The 24,805-nt window shown below is 41.4% G+C and overlaps 2 protein-coding genes across 2 annotated transcripts in view; both read right to left on the reverse strand.

Moving 5' to 3' along the window:
• Nucleotides 1-8,751, reverse strand: part of LOC308365526 (uncharacterized protein) — a gene marked incomplete at both ends in the record, with an annotated part of 56,116 nt that extends 47,365 nt beyond the window's left edge. The window contains 10 exons of the mRNA XM_080838993.1: nucleotides 119-718; nucleotides 1,012-1,608; nucleotides 1,909-2,508; nucleotides 2,716-3,315; nucleotides 3,609-4,205; nucleotides 4,506-5,105; nucleotides 5,313-5,912; nucleotides 6,064-6,306; nucleotides 6,804-7,092; nucleotides 8,278-8,751. Coding sequence (XP_080695119.1) covers nucleotides 119-718; nucleotides 1,012-1,608; nucleotides 1,909-2,508; nucleotides 2,716-3,315; nucleotides 3,609-4,205; nucleotides 4,506-5,105; nucleotides 5,313-5,912; nucleotides 6,064-6,306; nucleotides 6,804-7,092; nucleotides 8,278-8,751 — 5,200 coding nt within the window. The remainder of the gene's footprint in view (nucleotides 1-118; nucleotides 719-1,011; nucleotides 1,609-1,908; nucleotides 2,509-2,715; nucleotides 3,316-3,608; nucleotides 4,206-4,505; nucleotides 5,106-5,312; nucleotides 5,913-6,063; nucleotides 6,307-6,803; nucleotides 7,093-8,277) is intronic.
• Nucleotides 1-23,363, reverse strand: part of LOC308365896 (collagen alpha-3(VI) chain-like) — a 94,313-nt gene extending 70,950 nt beyond the window's left edge. Inside the window, exons 1-6 of the mRNA XM_080839514.1 lie at nucleotides 23,153-23,363; nucleotides 19,971-20,093; nucleotides 16,664-17,260; nucleotides 14,123-14,716; nucleotides 13,327-13,953; nucleotides 12,289-12,870 (exon numbers count right to left, since the gene is read on the reverse strand). Of these exons, the coding sequence (XP_080695640.1) occupies nucleotides 12,289-12,870; nucleotides 13,327-13,953; nucleotides 14,123-14,716; nucleotides 16,664-17,260; nucleotides 19,971-20,061 (2,491 nt within the window). The 5' untranslated portion in view covers nucleotides 20,062-20,093; nucleotides 23,153-23,363. The remainder of the gene's footprint in view (nucleotides 1-12,288; nucleotides 12,871-13,326; nucleotides 13,954-14,122; nucleotides 14,717-16,663; nucleotides 17,261-19,970; nucleotides 20,094-23,152) is intronic.
• Between the last annotated feature and the right edge of the window lie 1,442 nt (nucleotides 23,364-24,805).

The raw sequence follows: 24,805 nt of genomic DNA on the forward strand, positions 1-24,805 counted from the left end.
TTAGCCCTAATGTCCAACTGAGTAGATAACTTAAAAATGTTTGCTATCCGTCACTGGCACAACCATATTGTCTTACAGCAGGGACGACACAAGAAACTACAGACACATGCGTTCTTACCTATGACTGTGGGTTTTATGGGAGTGGCCACCACTACTACAGTGCTCACGACAGAGAGAAGTTGCTCCTGAACAGTCGGAAGGTCACTGAAGTCAGACACTGACAATGCGTAACTAGGGTCCTGTGAAATCCTCTGCAGTTCTCTGCTGTCAGAGTTCCTGTTTCCAATTGGAAGGATCTGCACTCCCAGCTCCTTCAGAGCCGAGGCTGGAGCGTCCACGCCGTCAAAAGACCTTCCACCGCTAAGCAGGATCAGTATCTGTGGCACACCCTCTAAGCGTCTAGAACCGGAGGAGGCTGCGAACACGTTCTCCCTCACATACTGGAGAGCTGCACCAGTGTTGAGAGGCCTTCCACCTTTATGTCTCAGACTTCTAACATTCTCAAGAACATCCTCCTTCCTTGAGTGGGTGTTCAGGTAGAAGTGGGCCACTGGGTCTCTGCTGTACTGGACCACAGAGACACGGTCTTTGCTCTCACCCACATTTAGTTTCTCCACCACTCTTTGAACAAAGTCAAGCACTGATGGGAAAACGTTTCTTGTTCCATCGGAACCATCCAGCATGAACACCACGTCCTTTTGGGGCATTCTTCTGTCAACTAAGGATATTGAAATGCACAGACATACACTCATATGAGAACTTTACCCTCCATAGCATGGAAAACCTTCGAAAGCACTCAAATCTCTATCTTCTCACTAGGATGCCACTTTTCCCCTTCAACAGCAACCTGACTTAAGATATGTCTTGGCATGTAACACCCTGGCCTGACATAGCTGCTTTCTTTTTGATACATTAGGGCAGGTAGGAATATGTAGAAATAAATTAAAAAACACAACCCGCAGACAAGCCAATTTGTAGAGATGAAGAACAATATGGTTAAATCAGTCTTACCTAAAACCGGTGGTGATGTTTGTGTTACCTCCAAGACAGCAGTGTTCACTGAGGCAAGGAATTGCTGTTGGACATTTGGCAGCTCCGAAAAGTCTGACACAGACTGGGCATAGTTGGGATAGGAGGCAATCTTCTCAACCTCTCGGCTGGAATTTTTGGTGCCAATAGCAAAGATCAAGACGCCACTCTCTTTGATAGAGGTGGCTGGTGTGTCTACGTTATCGCTAGACCTCGCTCCGCTCAGCAGAATTAGGATTTGAGGAACACCCTCTTGCCGTCTGCTACCAGAGGAAGGAGTGAAGGCGCTCTCTCTCACGTACTGGAGAGCGGCCCCGGTGTTGAGGGGCCTGCCTCCTTTGTGCCTCAGAGCTCTCACAGCGTCAAGAGTGTCTTCCTTTCCTGTGTATGTATTCAGATAGAAATGGGCCTCTGGGTCTCTGCTGTATTGGACCACAGACACTCGATCTCTGTTCTCCATCACATTTAGCTTCTCCACTACCCTCTGAACAAAGTCCTTCATAGCTGGGAATGCATTCCTAGTGTAATCAGAGCCATCCAGCAGGAATACAACATCCTTTCTAGGAGCGCCATCGTCAACTGGAAGGAAAACGACATGTTTAGTACGGAGCACACTTTGTTTTAGCACAGCAACCCCACTTGCCCTTCCTCAGATCAGTCCTGAGATACAAATGAAGGGACATGGCTCCATCAAACCCATCCCCTTTTCTTCACCCACCCTCACAATGTTGCCTGCCTTCATCCCCTGGATATTTCTATGCAACTCTAATTAAATGTCTTTGCGTTAGAATTTTAAAAAGGCTTACAAATGTTGGCGAGGGAAAGACGGCAATGAAGCAAACATTAAAGGGCTGGACTGTCGTAAAGATGTAAACATACCTATGACAGTTGGTGTCGTTGGTGTGACAGTTATGATAACATTTTCTACGGAATCGAGAAGTTGCTCCTGAACACTGGGGAGGTCACTGAAGTCAGACACTGAAAGTGCATTGCCAGGTTCTTTTGAAATCCTCTGCAATTCTCTACTGTCAGAGGTTCTGCTGCCAATGGTATATATTTTGACTCCGAGCTCCCTAAGAGCAGAGGCTGGCGTGTCCACAGCGTCAAAAGACCTTCCACTGCTCAATAAAATCAGTATCTGTGGGACACCCTCCAGGCGTCTACTGCCAGAGGAATCAGTGAGGACACTGTCTCTCACGTACTGGAGGGCTGACCCGGTGTTTAGGGGTCGCCCTCCTTTGTGCCTCAGACCGCGGACAGTTTCCAGAACCTCTTCCTTTGTGGTGTAGGTGTTCAGATAGAAATTAGCCTCAGGCTCTCGGCTGTACTGGACCACAGAAACGCGGTCTTTGCCTTCATCCAAATGGAGTTTCTCCACCACTCTCTGAACAAAGTCACGCATGGCGGGGAATCCATTCCTACTTCCGTCTGAGCCGTCAAGCAGGAGTACGACATCTCTCTTGGCTGCACGGTCCTCGGCTATAGCAGATAAAGCATGTCAAAAGAGCAATCTAAGACTTTGCTAAGCACACACTTTGCAACTATCTCTACAGGCATCAAACTGTGCTTTAGCCCTAATGTCCAACTGAGTAGATAACTTAAAAATGTTTGCTATCCGTCACTGGCACAACCATATTGTCTTACAGCAGGGACGACACAAGAAACTACAGACACATGCGTTCTTACCTATGACTGTGGGTTTTATGGGAGTGGCCACCACTACTACAGTGCTCACGACAGAGAGAAGTTGCTCCTGAACAGTCGGAAGGTCACTGAAGTCAGACACTGACAATGCGTAACTAGGGTCCTGTGAAATCCTCTGCAGTTCTCTGCTGTCAGAGTTCCTGTTTCCAATTGGAAGGATCTGCACTCCCAGCTCCTTCAGAGCCGAGGCTGGAGCGTCCACGCCGTCAAAAGACCTTCCACCGCTAAGCAGGATCAGTATCTGTGGCACACCCTCTAAGCGTCTAGAACCGGAGGAGGCTGCGAACACGTTCTCCCTCACATACTGGAGAGCTGCACCAGTGTTGAGAGGCCTTCCACCTTTATGTCTCAGACTTCTAACATTCTCAAGAACATCCTCCTTCCTTGAGTGGGTGTTCAGGTAGAAGTGGGCCACTGGGTCTCTGCTGTACTGGACCACAGAGACACGGTCTTTGCTCTCACCCACATTTAGTTTCTCCACCACTCTTTGAACAAAGTCAAGCACTGCTGGGAAAACGTTTCTTGTTCCATCGGAACCATCCAGCATGAACACCACGTCCTTTTGGGGCATTCTTCTGTCAACTAAGGATATTGAAATGCACAGACATACACTCATATGAGAACTTTACCCTCCATAGCATGGAAAACCTTTGAAAGCACTCAAATCTCTATCTTCTCACTAGGTTGCCACTTTTCCCCTTCAACAGCAACCTGACTTAAGATATGTCTTGGCATGTAACACCCTGGCCTGACATAGCTGCTTTCTTTTTGATACATTAGGGCAGGTAGGAATATGTAGAAATAAATTAAAAAACACAACCCGCAGACAAGCCAATTTGTAGAGATGAAGAACAATATGGTTAAATCAGTCTTACCTAAAACCGGTGGTGATGTTTGTGTTACCTCCAAGACAGCAGTGTTCACTGAGGCAAGGAATTGCTGTTGGACATTTGGCAGCTCCGAAAAGTCTGACACAGACTGGGCATAGTTGGGATAGGAGGCAATCTTCTCAACCTCTCGGCTGGAATTTTTGGTGCCAATAGCAAAGATCAAGACGCCACTCTCTTTGATAGAGGTGGCTGGTGTGTTTACGTTATCGCTAGACCTCGCTCCGCTCAGCAGAATTAGGATTTGAGGAACACCCTCTTGCCGTCTGCTACCAGAGGAAGGAGTGAAGGCGCTCTCTCTCACGTACTGGAGAGCGGCCCCGGTGTTGAGGGGCCTGCCTCCTTTGTGCCTCAGAGCTCTCACAGCGTCAAGAGTGTCTTCCTTTCCTGTGTATGTATTCAGATAGAAATGGGCCTCTGGGTCTCTGCTGTATTGGACCACAGACACTCGATCTCTGTTCTCCATCACATTTAGCTTCTCCACTACCCTCTGAACAAAGTCCTTCATAGCTGGGAATGCATTCCTAGTGTAATCAGAGCCATCCAGCAGGAATACAACATCCTTTCTAGGAGCGCCATCGTCAACTAGAAGGAAAACGACATGTTTAGCACGGAGCACACTTTGTTTTAGCACAGCAACCCCACTTGCCCTTCCTCAGATCAGTCCTGAGATACAAATGAAGGGACATGGCTCCATCAAACCCATCCCCTTTTCTTCACCCACCCTCACAATGTTGCCTGCCTTCATCCCCTGGATATTTCTATGCAACTCTAATTAAATGTCTTTGCGTTAGAATTTTAAAAAGGCTTACAAATGTTGGCGAGAGAAAGACGGCAATGAAGCAAACATTAAAGGGCTGGACTGTCGTAAAGATGTAAACATACCTATGACAGTTGGTGTCGTTGGTGTGACAGTTATGATAACATTTTCTACGGAATCGAGAAGTTGCTCCTGAACACTGGGGAGGTCACTGAAGTCAGACAATGAAAGTGCATTGCCAGGTTCTTTTGAAATCCTCTGCAATTCTCTACTGTCAGAGGTTCTGCTGCCAATGGTATATATTTTGACTCCGAGCTCCCTAAGAGCAGAGGCTGGCGTGTCCACAGCGTCAAAAGACCTTCCACTGCTCAATAAAATCAGTATCTGTGGGACACCCTCCAGGCGTCTACTGCCAGAGGAATCAGTGAGGACACTGTCTCTCACGTACTGGAGGGCTGACCCGGTGTTTAGGGGTCGTCCTCCTTTGTGCCTCAGACCGCGGACAGTTTCCAGAACCTCTTCCTTTGTGGTGTAGGTGTTCAGATAGAAATTAGCCTCAGGCTCTCGGCTGTACTGGACCACAGAAACGCGGTCTTTGCCTTCATCCAAATGGAGTTTCTCCACCACTCTCTGAACAAAGTCACGCATGGCGGGGAATCCATTCCTACTTCCGTCTGAGCCGTCAAGCAGGAGTACGACATCTCTCTTGGCTGCACGGTCCTCGGCTATAGCAGATAAAGCATGTCAAAAGAGCAATCTAAGACTTTGCTAAGCACACACTTTGCAACTATCTCTATAGGCATCAAACTGTGCTTTAGCCCTAATGTCCAACTGAGTAGATAACTTAAAAATGTTTGCTATCCGTCACTGGCACAACCATATTGTCTTACAGCAGGGACGACACAAGAAACTACAGACACATGCGTTCTTACCTATGACTGTGGGTTTTATGGGAGTGGCCACCACTACTACAGTGCTCACGACAGAGAGAAGTTGCTCCTGAACAGTCGGAAGGTCACTGAAGTCAGACACTGACAATGCGTAACTAGGGTCCTGTGAAATCCTCTGCAGTTCTCTGCTGTCAGAGTTCCTGTTTCCAATTGGAAGGATCTGCACTCCCAGCTCCTTCAGAGCCGAGGCTGGAGCGTCCACGCCGTCAAAAGACCTTCCACCGCTAAGCAGGATCAGTATCTGTGGCACACCCTCTAAGCGTCTAGAACCGGAGGAGGCTGCGAACACGTTCTCCCTCACATACTGGAGAGCTGCACCAGTGTTGAGAGGCCTTCCACCTTTATGTCTCAGACTTCTAACATTCTCAAGAACATCCTCCTTCCTTGAGTGGGTGTTCAGGTAGAAGTGGGCCACTGGGTCTCTGCTGTACTGGACCACAGAGACACGGTCTTTGCTCTCACCCACATTTAGTTTCTCCACCACTCTTTGAACAAAGTCAAGCACTGCTGGGAAAACGTTTCTTGTTCCATCGGAACCATCCAGCATGAACACCACGTCTTTTTGGGTAATTCTTCTTTCAACTAAGGATATTGAAATTGTTTGGACATTGATCATTACAAACATTTAATCAATCTGGAAATACATTTATTTTTTACCATTTTCTATTCAATTTTTTATACAATAACTGGTTTTACCTTTAATCAACGGATTTGAAAATACACCTATCCTTACCAATGATTGTTGGTGATATGGGTGTGGTCTTGATTTCAAGGGTGACAATGGCAGACAGAAACTGTTGTTGGATATTCAAGAGACCAGTTGAATCTGGCAATACTTGTAGGTGTTTTGGGCTGACAGCAATCCTTTCGAGCTCCCTTCTGTCAGAGTCCCCCATTCCAATAACAAATGTCTGCACTCCAAAGTCCTTTAGAACCGAAGCTGGAGCCTCAACATTGTCTCTGGACTTTCCACCCACTACCAAAACCAGTATTTGTGGCACATTCTCCATGTATCTACTCCCAGAGAGAGTGGTTACTATATTGTCTTTGACAAACTGCAGGGCTCTCCCAATGTTAAGGGGCCTGCCTCCTTTATGTGTAAGTCCTTTAATAGCATTCAAAACATCTTCTTGTTTCAAAAATGAATTGAGATAGAAATTGGGCACTGCTACATTGCTGAACTGAGTTACTGATACTCTATCTCCAGTACTTCTTACATCAAGCTTTGTCACGATATTGAATATGAAATCTTGTATAGCTTGGAATCCACTTCTTGTGTGGTCTGAGCCATCCACAAGAAACATCACATCCCTTTTTGTCACATCACTCCCAACTGAAATGTAAATGCATAAGATGAAGAACCTCATAAAATGTATGTCGTATGCTACAGCATAAAATGTAAATAAGATGTATAAGATTAAGATATATATATATATATACAGTATATTACTGTGGATAGGCCATAATACTCACAACCATCAAATTTAATGATCTCCCCATCTTTGAAGGTAGAAAGTTTTGTCATCAAACTCTGTTGAATGTTTTTGAAGTCAACCAATCCAGGTGATATGAAAGCATCTTCAGTCTGAGAGGCAATGACCTGCATTTCCATACGGTCAGTGAGCTGTGAGCCAACAGCAAATGTCAACACTCCCATTCTTTTCAATGCACCAGCTGGTCCATGAGGGGAGTCTCTAGATCTACCACCAGTGACTACCACAAGAATCTGAGGTACACCCTCCAGGTGTCGACTCCCTGCACTCTGGGTGAAAATATAGTCTTTCACAAACTGTAGGGCTTTTCCAGTATAATGTGGCCTTCCCCCTTTTGGTCTAAGGTTTTGCACGGCGTTCAATACACTTTCTGTTGATCTATGAGTGTTCAGGGTGAATTCAGTTGTTGGGATGTTGCTGAACTGAACAACAGCTACTTGATCTTTATTTTGGTTCACATCAAACTTTTCAACCATGCTCCCAACAAATGCTCGTATGGCAGAAAATCGATTTCTCATATCATCTGACCCATCAATTAGGAACACAATGTCTCTTGTCATACCTGTGGTGGGAGCTGAGATGTAAAACAAACAACGACAACTACATCAACACAATGTCACAGGCCTTTCATACTTGCTTTTGATGGGGAAATAACAATATTACAACACTACTAGCACTATTTTTGTTAACTGCTTACCCAAATTGGCTGGTGTGGGTTCCACAAATTCTTGAGTGTAGGTCATAGATGATATTAATTTGTCATGTACATTTTCAATGTTACTAAAGTCAGACACAGAAAATGCATGAGCAGGTGTGTAAGACACAGTCTGCAATTCTAGCGTGTCAGCATTCTGTGTCCCAACAGCAATTGTTTTGATGTTGCTGTCTCTTAAAACTTGCGATATTGCTCGCACATCATCATTAGACCTTCCACCACTAAATATATAAAGTATTTGTGGTACACCTTCCAAAGCTCTGCTTCCAGATGCAGTAATGAAGACATTATCTTTCAGAAACTGTAGCGCTGCTCCAGTATTAAGTGGTCTTCCTCGTTTGTGTCTCAAGGACTGCACCGCATTAAGCATGTCGTTCCTTGAGGAATACGAGTTTAAGTAGAAATTGGCTCTTGCTTCCCGACTGTACTGAACAAGGGCAACTCTGTCACCATTTTCCTCTATGTTGAGGTTTTCAATCATTTTTTTAACAAGGCCACGAATCCATTCAAAACCAGCCCTAGTATCCTCAGAACCATCAAGAAGGAACACAATGTCTTTTTTGGTAGATTCTGTAGAGAGTAAATAATAAAAAACACAATAGCATGATGACAGTGACTTCATTTTTATCTCTCCACATCCCCAACCAGCCTTGTCATGTTAAAAGAGAAAATAATTACCTTTCTTACCAAATGAAGGTGGTGGCAATGTTGGTCTCATTTGAGGAGAAGTACTCCTCACCAAAGACAAGAGCTTCTCCTGTACCGTTGGAATGTCATTGACGTCATTCATCATAAAGTAGTAGTTTGGTTGTTGTGATATTGTCTGAAGCTCAAGGGTGTCTGCGCCTGCTGTGCCGATGCTCACTGGGATCACTCCCGTGGCTTTCAGGGTGGCAGCAGGACCTCTAATGTCATCATTAGACCTTCCACTACTCAAGAGAACCAACAACTGAGGGACACCCTCAAGACGCCTGCTCCCAAAGGAATCGGTAAATACTTGATCCCTCACATACTGAAGAGCTGTCCCAGTGTTCAGAGGTCTTCCACCTCTTTGCTTCAACTGTCTCACACTTTCAATTACATCATCCCTCTTGGAGTGTGTGTTGAGCAGAAAGGCAGCTGATGCCTGATCGCTGTACTGGACTACTGCAACCTGACATTTATTTGGTCCAAATTCAAGTTTCTCCACAACTCTGAGTACAATATCTTTCATCATCGGAAAACTTTCTGAATCATCAGAGCCATCAATCAAGAATACAACATCACTTTGCCCAATATCTGCTGCAAGGAATATATGTACAAAAGGTGTAAGTGTGTTTTCCCCGCTCAGAAGAACTCAATTATCATGTTAACCACAGCTACAGTATATTCAGACAGGTACAAGGAAAATAAATATATTCAGGGACTACATTACCGTTGACAAAAAGCTTAAACCAAATATTGTCCACAACAAACATGTTATCAGTACAATACAATTCACATTTAAACCAGAAAATAATCAAATATAAATGTTTCCTTACCTACTACAGGTGGAGACTGCAATCTTGGTGAGCGAGGGACATGTTTTACAAATGACAGAAGTTTGTGTTGAATACTTTGAAGGTCTCCAAAGTGAGGAATAGAAATAGTGTAGCTAGGGATGTGAGCTACTGTTTGTAGTTGAATTATATCTGCATTTTGTGTTCCAATTGTGAATGATAAAATCTTCTCCTCTTTCAGGCCCAAAGCAGCATGCCTTACATCATCTTGTGACCTTCCACCCGTCAACACAATGAGAATTTGGGGAACACCTTCAAGACGTCTACTTCCAGTTGACGGGGAAAAAACATTTTCTCGTATATAGTTAAGGGCTGTTCCCATGTTCTGGGGACTTCCCCCTTTGTGTTGCAGGTTCCTGATAGCACTGATGACATCTCTCTTGGACGTGTAAGTATTTAGATGGAAATTAACCACTGGGTCATTGCTGTACTGTACCACAGACAACTGGTCATGATTCTGATCCACACTCAGTTTCTCTGCCACATTTTCCACAAACTGCAGTACAGCAGGGAATCCATCCCTCGTTTCATCAGATCCATCCAGGAGAAAAACAATGTCTCTTTGTGCTGCGTCTAATTCAACTAAACACAAACATTGAGCGGCCTCATCAATAATGCTTTTTTTTTTTACAAACAATTACAAACACATTTATATCTCACAACATGCATCAATTATTTAGCTTGTTTACTACAACACTACTTCTACTACTACTTCTAAATTCAGTGATAATAATAGCAATAATAGCTTTGCAAGATAATCTACTGACATCTGATCCATAAAAGAAATTAGATCTAGATGATTGCAGCTTCAAGAGCACTTTAACGTCCATCAGGGGGAAGAGATAAAAGGTTTGCTTCAAAGCCACAGCAAACACTAAGAAAAACATTCTTTCATTCCCAAGGAAAGAACTGGTCTTGGAAACAAGCGGAAAAGCTGCAAAAAAGCTTGCAATGATTAAGAAAATCATTGGCTCAAGGGAGAGCACAAGCTAAAGTCTTCTAATGTCAGAATGAAAAGGTTCTCAACTAGAGAACATAAGAATAAAGGCAGACTCAAATGATTGAATCATTTTGAATCTGAAAACAGAAGTTCATGAGTCCATGCGGTGTAGCTTCACAGCATAGCAGATGCTTTGATGAAAGTAATCTTTTGCCATCAAATGAAGATACAATTTCATTTGAGACGTCAGGGATTTGGCGGAAAAGAAATAGGCCGGTATGAAAATAGATGCAATTCTTACCAACTATGGTAGGGGGCTCAATCTCCATTTTTGACTGGACAAAGGAGAGGATATCAGTTTGTATGGATAAGAGTTCTCCAAAGGAAGGCAAATCGAAAAGAAACCGAGAAGAATAGGCAATTTTTTGTAGCTCAGTCTGCATGGCATTCTTCATTCCAATTGCAAAGGAGAGAACTTTTAGTCTTTTAAGATCAGTAGCAGGGCCCACAACGTCGTCACTCGAAACTCCACCCGTCAAAACGATCAGCACTTGAGGGACACCGATGTGACGTCTACTTCCAGAAGATGGTATAAGGACATGGTCACGAACATACTGTAATGCAGCACCAGTATTAAGGAGTTTTCCTCCTTTGGGTCGAAGGCTTCTCACAGCATAGATAACTTTCTTTTTAGTTGTGTATGTATTAAGTAGAAAATGCGGTAAAGCGTCATCACTGTACTGCACCACAGCTACACGAGTATTATCCTCATCAATGTCAAGCTTTTCAGTCATTCTCCTAATGAACTCTCGCATGGCTGGTAATCCACTTCGGGAGTCATCAGAACCATCAAGGAGAAAAATTATATCCCTTTTGAAATTGTTGGAAATAACTGAGAATTCAGGACAAACAGAAAAGGAACAATATGCTTTACTATAAATAATGTTAAGATGTGCAAAATAAGAGCAAGGTGACTATAAATATCAATATCAGATTTTGCAAGAGGAAGGATTTACTGCTGAGGCAAATTGATCATTTTCTGTTGAAGAACAGAACTGATGTTTGAGAGGACAAGAATCCATCTTTTCAGTCAAAAAAGATTGAACCCACAAACTGAAGCAAGTAAACAGGAAAACAGCAGAGCACAAATTTAAAATGAAACACCTGATAAATCAACATGTTATGTACAGTAACATAGAAGTGAATGTGTGTACAGTATGTTGCATCCAGTGTGTTGTAGCAATCGATAATATATTAAAGGTGTTGTAGCAATTGATACTGTTTTAAAAGTAACTAGGGTACAACTTAACATGGGTCCTTGCATGTGTCAGGGAGGAGTCTAAACATGTGTCCTTGATGGCTAAATTTGTTGTGGGTTCCAAAACTGACTTAGCAGATATTCTGAAGTAGATCATTATACAATGACTACATTTAACAAACATTCTATGAAATTCTAATGAAATACCATTTAACTTGGAATGTTTGTTTGTTCATGTTGGACGTACCCTGGGTACATTTAATGTGTTTTTGGTATCATAACAAAAATAGTATTCCAGGTTTCAAACCAACATACAGCTCTTACCTATAGTGTCAGGCAACGCTCCAACGGCTTCCATGGTGTCTTTTGAAATGCTTAGAAGTTGAGCGACAAGATGTGGCTCAATTAAGGGTATGAAAGAAAACCCAGAGATCCTGTGCACAAGACTTGGTGTGCCCGTAATCATTTCCAGCTCATTTTCATCTGTGTTGCCCACACCAACACTTATTGACAGTATGTCAAGGTCTTTCAATGCTTCTGAGGGACCCTCAACATCATCACTTGACGATGAGCTACTTATCAGAACTAGAATCTGAGGGACCCCTTTTAGTCTTCTGCTTCCAGAAGATGCCGTAAATATACTGTGCCTCACATATGTGAGAGCTGCCCCAGTATTACTTTTAGTGCCACCTTTGTGTTTGAGACTTCTTATGGCATTGAGAACGTCATCTTTATTAGAATAAGTATTCAGATAGAAATGGGTCTCTTGGTCTCCACTGTACTGGACCACTGAAACTCTGTCATTATTTTCATTGACATTGAGAGTTTCTACTAGTCTCTGAATGAAGTCAACTAGATCTCTGAATCCATTCCTTGTTCCATCAGAACCATCCAGCAGGAACACAACATCTCTCTTTACATCAGAGGCATGAACTAAGACATAAAATTGACAGCATTGAGGCACACAGCACATATCGCAGCATTTGCAAATACAAAAATTGGGATTTGACTTACCTTGTTCCAGAACAAGTGTCAGTTCTTCTTTGGGAAGATTCACAATCTGATTGAGCTTCTCCTGGACCTGGTCAAGCTCACTGAACTCCTTCACTTTGAAAGCAAAGGATGGATTGTGAGAGATTTCTTGAATCTGCTTGATATCCGCATCTTTTACACCAACACCAAATGGCACCACTCCTGTAGTCTTCAGATCTCCAGCTGGTTCTTTCACATTGTCTCGTGATCTTCCACCAGTAAGCACAATCAAAAACTGTGGGACATTTTGGGATGCTCTGCTGCCATACGATGGTGAAAGGATAGTGTCCTTCATGAACTTCAATGCAACGCCAGTGTTCAGACTCCGCCCTCCAGCCAGGCCAAGCCCACTAACAGCATTCAGCACTTCCTCTTTGGTGGAATGGGTGTTCAAATAAAAGTTTGGTGTAGGCCTCTCACTGTGTTGCACCACTGAAATTCTAACTTTGTCAATCCCAATGTCAAGAGGCTCTATGACCTTTCTGATGAAGTCACGGATGTAGGGGAAGTCTGCTCTGACAGCGTCAGTGCCATCAATCAAGAATGCCACATCCCTCTCTCCTCCTAAAACATGTAGAAACATTGATCAATACTTTTGCACGACTGGTATTAGACATTTACAACAGCTAGTCATGTTACAAACAGCAGCTATTCAGCCATTTCAAAACACTGACTTCTTTAAACCCCAAGTCAAGTACATACAATGACGAAGACATTGTTAAACAGACACACAGTGGATAATTTGTTGAGATCTCTCAAGCAAATATGAATAGGCCTAATCTGTTCAAATCTGAGGATAATAAAGTTGTGTGAACATGTAGTAACAACACATGCAACCTAACATGGTTTACACAACCCTGTATGTAACATTGAGCCTTGCTTTGAAGTACGACTTTCAGTGGTGCAGACAGAAAAAAAAAAAATCAATTAAATGTACTAACACTGTGCACGTACATTGGCCACATGAATCGCCAAACCACATGAAAGCCCTTCAGGCTATTCTGCAGCTACAAAACTTACCAGGTGGTGGTGGAGGTGGTGTTATACTCTCGGTGTCTCCAACCACTGTTATCAGTGGTGTAAATATGCGATCAATAACATTTGGCAGGGAATCAAAACGATCCTCATAGTAGGCCAGTTGTGGTACAAAGGCAACAGCTTGAAGGAACGTTTCATCAGCTTTGCCTGCACCGACTGCATAGGTTAAAATCCCTTCCACTGCAAGTCTGTCTGCCACTCTTTTCACTTCATCTTGGGATTGACCTCCAGTGATAAGAACAAGCACCTGTTGGACTCCCGATCTCCTACGAGACCCAGCGGAAGCCTGGAAATTATTTTCCAGGGCATTCGCAAGGGCAGCACCAGTGTTCAAAGTGCGACCTCCCATCAGGCGAAGCTGTGAAATGGCAGTAAGAACGTCTTGCTTAGACTCGTAGGTGTTCAGGGAGAATTCTGTCTTTGGTCTGTCAGAATACTGCATGAGCCCAATCCGTGCACGCTCAGGCCTCACATCCAGGCGGTTAACAATACCAGTGATGAAACTCCGGATAAAAGGCAGGTTTCTATCACCAACGTTGTCTGACCCATCCACCAGGAAGATAAAATCTCTGACCACCTTCTGGGTCTGCACTGTTGTTATTTCCACCACTAAATGGAAGTAAAATAAATGAAAAAACTTTCAGTAAATGTTTCAGTAACTATTGTTAACAACCAGGTAACCTACTTCAACTGTTAGCAATAATACCATCAGACTACAAAGTAATTAGGACCTGAAACTATCAAGTTGACAAATTTGTCATCATAACAGAAAGCTTACCTGGCTCTGTCGGTCCTTCTGTCACAACAACTCCTGATAATGTAGAGAGTGGAGACACTATCATTTTTGGTTGGCGTAGCAACCCTCGGAAGTCCTTTAGCATGAACACCAGACTCGGATCAAAAGCAATAGTCTGAAGCTCTGCCTGGTCAGCCAATTTTTGCCCCGCTGCCATGGTAAGAACTCCCATACGCTGGAGGGCTGTTGCTGCTTGGTCCACGCTGTCGGTTGACTTCTTGCTGGTAAGCAACAACAACAGCTGGGGCACACCTTCTTGGATGCGACTGCCCTTTTCTGGTTTCAGCATGTTGGTCCTTACAAAGTCTAACGCGGCACCGATGTTCACCGTTGTCCCAGGTTTAGGGCGAATTTTGGCCAGCCCATCGCTCATTGTGGCGCTTGAGGTGTGTGTGTTCAGGTCAAACACTAAACTGGGGGTCGAGAAAAATTGTGCCAAACCAATTTGCACTTTGTCGGGACCTAATGGCATAGTGTCGACAAACTTTCTGATAAACTCACGCACAGCATTCAGAGAAGTGCTGCCCATAGTGCTGTCAAGTAGAAAAATGATGTCCCTGCTCCCAACTTGGATGGCTGTAAAACATAACAAAACATAATGTTAATAAAGTTATATTAAAAGATCTTAATGTCACTAACCATACAGAAAACATGATGAGACTATGTTTTTCCATTCACTTTCCCATAGGGACTCTGGGATAAATATTTTAGTACCTAGAATATACCTGAGGACAGGCCATGATGTATGTGTCCTCAGCAGAGATGAAAATAACAGTTTAAAAATGATCTTCATTCACACCAGAGTGTCAAAAGTCTTTGTTGCATAGTTTTTTTTTTTTTACCATATGCAGATCTTTATGTTGGAAAAGATTTCAAATTTACACATTTGTAGTCCAGGAATAAAAACGTCTATCAGTTAATGTATGGTGGAAGCTATTTCAGCAATCTCATATTTGGACCCTATGAACTCTTTTCATATTGAGGTAATTGAGTTTTGAGTAAAAACTTTGTAGTTATATTGAGTTATTCTGTTGTGACTATGCCTGGTTACCAGAGGAATATTTTCTCAGATTACATTGGCCTGGCCCCACAAGCAACATCTACTTATGGTTTTGTGTGTTGGCAATCATAAAGGTTCCATTAAATTCCAATTTAGCTTACTTCTTACACACTCACCTTTATCTAAGCACATATACAGCTTAATAGCAAATACAGTGACCATGTTGTCTCCTCAAAACCTTCTAACATGATCACATGTGAAGATTGAATTAATCTTCTTTAACATGTTTGCTAAACATGGAACATGAAATAAACTAAATAATTACTTCTAGTATAGATATACACATACAAATTTAAAAAAATCGGAAAATGTGACATTCTGCTACCTCAGAAATAACAATTCAACAAAACGATTTAAACTAAACCATGTGAACTTATTTACTGACACTGTTTACTTGGACTCAAACCTGGCTAGATTTTCAAGCCAATTGATTTCAGCAAAATCATAACAGGTCAAGTGAGAGGATGTGGTAAATAGATTATTAGACATGATTTTAACTTAACTTGGAGTTAGAGCTGCTTACTAAAGTACAGACAACTGAGCGAAACTCATGATCACATTACCATATTTCAATGGTATGAGCTGATAAATATACTGATAATGTATTGCAACAAGGTTCATTCAGAAAGATCGAGCAGCAGCTTGAAGATGTGCTCAGGGTCTCTGCATCAGCAACTTGCTCTACTCAGTGCTCCCACAGTAACTGTGAGGTTTCTCTCTCAAAACCAAGACATGACCCAGCTGGTTGTGTATAAGGATATGGCAACTGGATCATCTGTTATCATTATCAGAGATTTTTTTTCTAAATGCTCCTGTAAGATATCTACCACTTCAACATTTTAAAGCTATTTGATGACATTGAATGTCTCTGGATCCTAGTATATTAGTGCCTTTGAGAGATTAACACTAATAACTGGTTGCCTCAGGCCTCATCCTTTACCATCTTCATACCCCTATACCCCTATCTGTATTGCAGGGAAATAGCCCCATAGCTACAAAAGCATATTACTGACCAACCAAAAAGCCCCATTTTTAACAACTGTCATATTGTAGTAAGATGGTGTCAGACTAATGACTAGATTCTACTTACTTGGACTGTCCCTATTTTGGAAGTCAGACCGTCAGAGATTTGCAGCAAAACTTTCTCTGTATCTTTGATGTTAATGATATATTTTTTTAATTTATGAAGAACATTATCAAAGGTAAAACCAGGGTCTACACTGATGTTGTGAGAAGCATTATACATACTAGAATTGTACATTTATTGTATTTATTATATTTATTAAATGATCGGTTATTATCCCTAACCTTTTCGCTGGTTCATTGTGGACAGCTGTACATTGTCAGAATCTGAGTCTGAATATAGACATTACAGATATCAAAAACGTTGTCAGTGACCCAAACATTTTGAGTTCGTAAGCCCCCTCTGGTTTACATAAAAGTATATACACATGTTTACATACCTTGAGTAATTTGAGTGTGTAACACAATTTCCCGTTTAGCCACACCACTAATGTATGGTAGTAGTTGGTCAGCCATGCTATCCACAGCTGTCAGATCAGGAGCATTTACCACAAAGCTTGAGTCAGATGACACCATTTCCATAGTGCTTCTTGCCGTCTCACCAATGGCCACACCAAACGTATAGATATTGGACTCCCTTAAGGCCTGCTCCCCTAAACTGATATCATCGCTGGATAGCCCTGCACTGATTACAACCAGGATCTGAGGCACACCCTCCTCTGCCCTTCCCCCTGCCTCCGTAATCAGCAGGCTTTCAGTTACTTCCTCCAAGGCAGCGCCCAAATTTGCCTCATCGCCACCTGGGAACGTGAGCCCCTGTATGGCAGTCTGGACCGACCCTCTGTTGTCATGGCTATTGAGATAGAACTTAATCTCGGGGTCGGCGCCATACAGTGCCACAGCCACCCGGATGGCGTCTCTGCCCACGTTAAGGCTTTCGATCACTCTCAGGGCGATATCGCGGACACGGGGGAAGTTGGCAGCTCCAACGTTCTCTGATCCATCAATTAAGAGCACAAGGTCAGCGACCTCTTGTGCTTCAGGTGTGAAGAGGACAGGAAGGGGGAGAGGGAGACAAAAGGAGGGACAAACAGAAGACAAATCCATCAAGTGAGTGTTAAAACAGACAGAAGAAGAGGGGAGAGAAAAGGCAAGCATCACATATTGGTCATAACTATAAGCAAAAAATCATCATAAAACACAAACACAAGCATGTCATGCTGCATGTAGACTGAACCAAGGAAGATGCTCTCTCTCTCTCGCAGTGTGATATGGGATGTTTTTGACTGACTTTTATATGTTATACAGTATGTGAAGTGGAGGATACATATGTGTCTCTTCTAAAATGAATTTGAAAGGGTCTGTTTCCAATCACAGTGTTTGTCATATTCTCAATATGGAACAGTTTGTGTTTGTGAGAGAAATAAAGTGTAATTTTGTCATCTTCGTTTTGAGTTCAGTCACCCCATGCAGGATCATGTTACAAGATTCAGTGATAACAGTACCGGTCATGACTCATACTTGTCTCATACTTGACGATGCATCTTTCAAGAGGCTCCGCTAGTTTTTATATGAAACCATATTTGCATTGGAATTATTGTCAGTTATTTGGTTTGTTGTATGATTCCACAATGAACTGACGTAATGCAATGCTTAACATGGCCATTGTTTGTCACTCATCTCCAAAGACTAAAAAGATCAACCCAGAAAAGGGGTTCATACACTAATGTTAATTTACCTTCATAAAAATCTTAATAAGGATTTAAATTTATAAGGATCTAAATAACCCCCAAATCCGTTGTTATGGCCCCTGAATGATTTAAAATGCATTAAAACCAATCCCTAAACCAATATGTGTACAAAAAAATAGGTTAAGACTAACAAAGACTTACATTAATCAATCAATAAGGCACTCTATGTACTACCAAGTACTGGCTGTTTATGTGTTTAACATGGATAAACTGGTATTTGATAACATAACATAACATAACTGATGATTGTCATATATTCTGCAGCATAATCAAGTATGAGCTCAGGCAGGTTCATCACCGTTTCAATTTTTTACACAGATTGTGCACATAAGAGTTGCATGTGAACAAACAAAAACAAGATGTAATGTGTTCACAAGATGCAAGCAGTGATGATGAAAGCTTAGCTATAATTAATGGCTTCAGAATGGGGATATTGATCCATTGGATCAGTATTATTTATTCTTAAGGAGGCACTACACAATTACACTTAGTCAGGAGCAAGTTATAGGCGTGATCTTTTAACCTCTTCCTAACATGAATAAGTGTAGTGCACAGGTAGAGACTCTCACATGTTACCTTCTATTGGATAACATGAAACTAAAACAAGAGTAAGATAGAAGTTTTTTAAAAGGTAAAAGGTTTTGTCTTGGCATGAAAAAAGGCATTAATGTCCAATTAATGCATTTATTAATGAATCAGTTAAAAAAACATGCAAACACACAAGATGTCAGTCAAGGTGTGCTCAAGAAACATGATGAACTGTGTGAAGGTGACGGCGTGCCTAGAAAATGAATGATGTAATGGTGTTAAAGTGGCATTTTGGGGTTTTTCAAAGTAATCTCTATCTGGTACATAACACAAAATAGCCTCTTATAATGGAAGCTACAGTGTATTGCTGTGATAATAAATAGTATACCAGAGACACATCAGATAGAGACCAACTTGAAAAGCCCCTGAAATATCACTTTATTGGAGGTATGACCTTTTCGTTACCTGTAAAGCTAGCTATGATGTGCATCCCACGGGCAAGAAAACACCTGTACTGTAAAAAATGGCTACTCAACCAGTCATTGCAACTTTGACCGTCATGCTTTTGAGTTTGACCCATCCAATAGAAAGGAGGACATCCAGAGTAGCGTATACTGTGAAGAATGCCTGGTGATATCCTTTGATTTCCCTGCCAACTAATTTAAATAATAATTTTTCTCCTATGGGAAAGCTACTGCTGATAAAATGTCGATAACCTTTGAGCATGAGGCTAGTCATTTCAGATTCAGTATATGCTACTTATCATCTTAAAACACTAGACCTGTTTGGATGGAACGTGTTTGATCCCGTTCTCCTATTGTACAAAGAATCATAATATTGATTAAGCCAGTTAGCTTGGGATTATATTCTTATCCTAACTCACACTGTACACCTCAAAGAACTGCTTGAAAAATGTTGGCAGTTTTCTTCAATATTCCTTAAGGCTGCTTATTTTGTATTGCTGTTATTTATTTGGGGATAGAATAGGTGATGGGTCAGTCGATCATCCTAATAGAACATATCCAATGCTTAGGACATATAAGGAGTTAGATGGGAAGCAGGTAATGCAAGAGTTGCAGGGAAAACATCATTATGAAAATGATGGTCTGCTTACTTGCTTGCTTTATGTAGGTAGTTTGCAAAGGCACTCTAATGTACTATTTTATGTGCCTAGGAAGTAAAAACTCTAAAGCATTTTGCAAAATTGTAATGTTTAAAAAATTATCTTTTCAAAGCTAATGTGCACAATAATGTTACATACAAACCCAAAATGTGGCCCAGAGTGGGACAGTATCCGTTCCTCCGCAAACCAACAGGAGCCACATTTCACCAGCTATTTAAGAGCAGAGCACTATAGAATAATTTTCAGACTGATGTCTTTAAACCATACCGCTCCATGGCAGCTGCGGAAGTCTGAGGACAGAGATGTGTGGTATCAATATTGTGAATTAACTCTCAAAGCACTTACCAGCCTGGGCAGAGGTTTGGGAAGGCAGGCCAGAGCACACCAGAAGCACCCAGAGAAGGGCGCACGGTGGCAGCAACTGCCACTTTCTCATTTTATTTTTCAATATAGCACCAGATAAGGTACCTGGAAATGATACAAAACAATTTCAAGTTAATCTTTGGCTTTCACAAAATAAATATTTGAAGCACAAAATACAAAGAGACAAATGTGTACAATAGGTAGACAGGTAAATAGATGATTAATGATAAACAGACAAATATATCTTAAAACAACAGACAAATAATAAATATCTATAACTGTGATGCACAGTAAGTATTTACTTACAAATCACACTAGCAGCATAGAAGAAGCTTTAATACTGAGGGAGTCTGAACTAACTGCAGTATTACACATATTAATAAAAGGGTACCACACTCAACCAACATGAGTATTGTGGATGGGTGCGAATCTTTTTTCCAATAGTGGGGGGGCGCGGGGGGTTCCAATACCTCTTATACTAGTGATGAATGCAACAATTGAATGGTTGATGTTAGTGCGACTGAATAACATAACACAAAATGCACCCAACCAAAAGCCAATCTTTCAGAAATCTTTAAGATGTTTAATACTTAAAAAGTCAAACGTTTGGCAGCAATAAACCCAACTTAAATTAATCTTTGGCACCTAGTCAACAGTGTGACTGTGACTCCAGAATTGGTATATGACAGCAAGCTAACTATATTAGCTATTACTATAACAGCAAGTTACCTATGTCAGCTATTACTATAACAGCAAGTTAACTATATTAGCTATTACTTTAACAGCAAGTTAACTGTATCAGCTATTACTATAACAGCAAGTTAACTATATCAGCTATTACTATAACAGCAAGTTTTCTGTTTAACACATTTCTCATGAAATTTCCAGTAAAAAATGACTCATCCCCCACTATTCACAATTGTAAGCAAACAGTTAAACTATACACTCAAAACATAACTCTGATATTATTCCAAAGACAGGCAACAACAACAACCTAAGACTGAACCAAACGGAACGGCAATCCACATTATTCCCCTTGACCAGATTTAAATGAAGTGTAGATACAGTTTAATATTTTGTGCAGGGGCTTTCAATACTGTCCCATTACTGAGAGGGGTGGGGGAGCTTGAAAGTATGGATACACTTTCAAAAGTAAAGATAGGGAGAAAACAGTGACATGCTGTATGTGTGAGAGTACTAGTCAATCACTTGGGCAGTTCTCTAAAGTTCAGAGTTCTTTATCCATGTCCCTATGCACCAGGCTATCCTTTTTCACCCAAAGAATAGTCAACTGCATTAGTCATTGCAACCACCATTGCCATTTGAAGCAGATCATCATCTGTTCGCACATTTACCCCTGTCCACACTCCCTTAATTTCTTTAAATAGCATTTTCTGTTATTGCCTTTGATGATTTGATTTTGAAAAAAATTTGATTGAAGAGGTGGTAAAACGATCATAATTTAAAGTCAAATGATTTTCGAAAACTAGTTCAGGATAAAACACATTCTTAGCTATTTTATTAGGATTTTACTATAGTCAAGCCTTATCTAAAGCATGTAACATCTTACCAAATAAAAGAGAGAATTAATATCAAGAACAGGTGGATGAGATCTCTAATAAAATTATAATTGTAATTTCTTAACTTGACTGAGAAACCAGAACTTTTGGTTTCCCACTCATCTCACACGTCTCTCCTGGGTATTTCTCAAGGTGGCAGAGTGCGCAGTGCAACATCCCTTTCAATTTCCCCTTAACTTTCCGCCTAAGGGCTGTGCAGTTCAGGAGCTCCATCTGTTGCCCAGTAGTGCAAGATGCAGCATAAACTCCTAGAGTGAGTTTAACTAATCACTGCAGTTTCAGACCGGCACTAAAACTGACTGGGCTTAAGTGGCTCAAGTGTTTCACAACTACTTAATAGCCTGATGATGACAGCCAAATTAAGTTAATCAGTTCAATGCACATGAAAGATAGACAAGTTTGACAGGGACAAGGAAACTAAATAATTCAATAAAACAACACTTGGGTTTATTTTCAGAAGCTGATAAATACAAAGTATTCTCCGCACGCAAAGTGGGAGGCATAGTTTCATACTATCCAACAAGTCTGACAGATTGGCCAATTAGTTTTTATAAAGATTAAGATTGATAAACATCAAAGGGTCTTTTGAGTGACTCCAGAACATTCCTTTCAGATAAGTGGGCACATGAAGAGCGATTAGATGAACAACTGCTTAATAAACTAGACCAAAATTTACCATTTTACCAACAGACAGAGGAATTATAAGAAATTCAGATATTTTGGTCCTCAACATACTTGAAAATACTATCATAAAAAAAATGATCATTAAAAGTTCACCTGATTTCTGTGTCACCACTTAAATAATTCACTCGCTGCAAAACCATGCAGACCTTCTGCAGCAACCTAACCTGGAGACTGCTGTGACGTGACCGAAGTTAAACGTTTCTAATGGCTAACACCTGGTTTTTGGGGGTCCTGGCTTTGAAATGGCTCAGGTTTGCCGTTCTGTTTGGCCATAAGAATGGAAAACCCTCCTCACTCCAGCCCTCCCACTTCTACTCTCTCTCTCTCAGTGAAGGGAGTGGCTCTGACTGCTCGTCCCCGCAGCAGAAAGAAACGCACATATGCAGAGACAACTGCGCTCCATCTGCAATCCATGTAAGGCAACTAACAGTAACTGATGTTACAGGGAGCAAATGCATTGAATGCATTTTATTGCATCGCATGTAATATGCATTGGGTTTGCACTAACTTTAAAAACCTTGCAAAAAGTAGAGCACGCATCTTCTTATCCTTCAATTTGCTTAAATTCTGTTTTCTCTAATATGACAATGAAAAGTACGTAGCTCAGCAAAGCATTCAAGGCACTTACACAGCTACTATCCTGTTTTAGTTTGGGTATCTTTGAGCTATATTCAAACAAGCAACACCATTCAGTTAGAGAAAGCATGTTCAACTACACACACTTTAACTATGGGTGTGGTAGTAATTCTTCCCATAAAAAAGTACACAATGAAAACACAATAAACATGCAAAATGCAAGACATGCATACCATACATATATCCTATGCACATACATTATCTACACTTTTAGAAGTCTCAAAAAACAAATGTTGTAACAAAACATGACAAGAGTTCCCCTACCCTGAGCTTCAATCGATGTATTCCACAGTCTTGTGTTAGAAATCTGAACTCCAACAAAACTGTAACCACTGGGTCATTATCCTTCTGGTATTTCCCCTTCAGTGGTCCTGGCAACGGAGCACGGATGAGATGGGGCTGATAGCTAGCTGGGCGCACAGGAGTCGGTGGGACACAGACACACAGGCACACTTCTGAGACACCCTCCTGTTAGCTCACCGGTGGAGCTGTGGTGCTGTCTCTAAGCCTGCAACTGAACAAACTCACAAACTCCTGGAGCAGGGCCATCCCCGAGTTTCCGCACCTCCCTCTTTCTTCTGGAAAAAAAAAAGAAAGAAAGGGGAAAAAAATGAAAAGAAGGAGATGAAGTCTGAAAATGAAAAACAGATGCACAGCCCTGTTTGGTCTGGAAGTCTGCAGCGGGAAGGATGATGTCACAAATTCTTTCACCATCCCTCCATTTTACTTATTTTGAGGCAATGCAAAGAAAACAGTGTTTTGTTTTTTTTGTTTTTAAAGAGGGCAGGCACTGTATGAATGTATAAATATGTATGAATAAAAATAAAACAACTACAAAGATAGAATTTTATGTTTATCTAAATCTACTGTCACAGCTGTGTCTCTTCTTGGTGACAGATGGCACACAATGCACAAAGTAGAAATCATCATTCAACGTGGACATCTTCATTCGTCCAATATGTCAATACATTTACATGTGTCAGATATGATGTGCACCATTCACTTTTCTCATTTGTTCAGCTAATTATGTAACAATCCTTATTGCAACCAGATTCTGGTTTTCCACTGCAGACATAGTAGTAAACTGTTTCATTGGGACACAGCAAATTCAGTTTCATATCAACATAAGTTGATCAACTAAAACTAAAAACATTGCTGCTAACAATCTGCTGTCCTTATCCCACAGAGCTATTATAACTACAAAATACTGATTCGGCAAATATTAAGAAACAAATACTGTATCCTTTACCAATTCTTCCCTACAAGTAGGCAATTGTGTTTAAAACCTCTAGGCCTATTTGCTAATGCATTTCGTCATTTTATTCACTTAATTCATAGTCTTAGTAGAGTCTAAGCATTTTGAAAGGATTTTCATTGGATCTGCATTACTGTTTATAAAACATTGAATTATGGTCCTGGATTTACTTCACATTAGGCAACAGCTTTTCATATGCTGAGCAACATAAAAGAGGGTATATCCATTTGAGTTTTAGTTTTAAATGTTTTCCTTGCATTCACTGTAGAAACTCTATAGCTCAATTCTAATAGCTTCAGTAAATAATAAATCTTTAGAGCTATCTTTAGAGCTAAGAGGCATTCATGGATACATCCAAAAGTAGTATAGTACTGGTGAAGTCCAAGAACATGTTTCTCCTCATTATCGCTGACTTCAGTTTCTCCACTTTTGGTGGGATTGTCAGGCTGTACACCTGCAGGCCAGCACATTGTCTTACACACTAGTTACTGGAAGGTCATCAAGGCCGTTCTCCAAATTTAATAGAAACAGGAAATATCCCCAACTCCAACTCCCCCCGTCCCCGTCGTGTTGACAGCTCATGAAGTCTGCCCCCTGACCAATTTACTGTCATTTCCGTGAGCAATCCTGCTTGCCCGCCCTCACTCAATAGTGCATACAGC

Source organism: Sprattus sprattus, assembly GCF_963457725.1.
Source record: "Sprattus sprattus genome assembly, chromosome: 5".
Classification (NCBI taxonomy): Eukaryota; Metazoa; Chordata; class Actinopteri; order Clupeiformes; family Clupeidae; genus Sprattus; species Sprattus sprattus.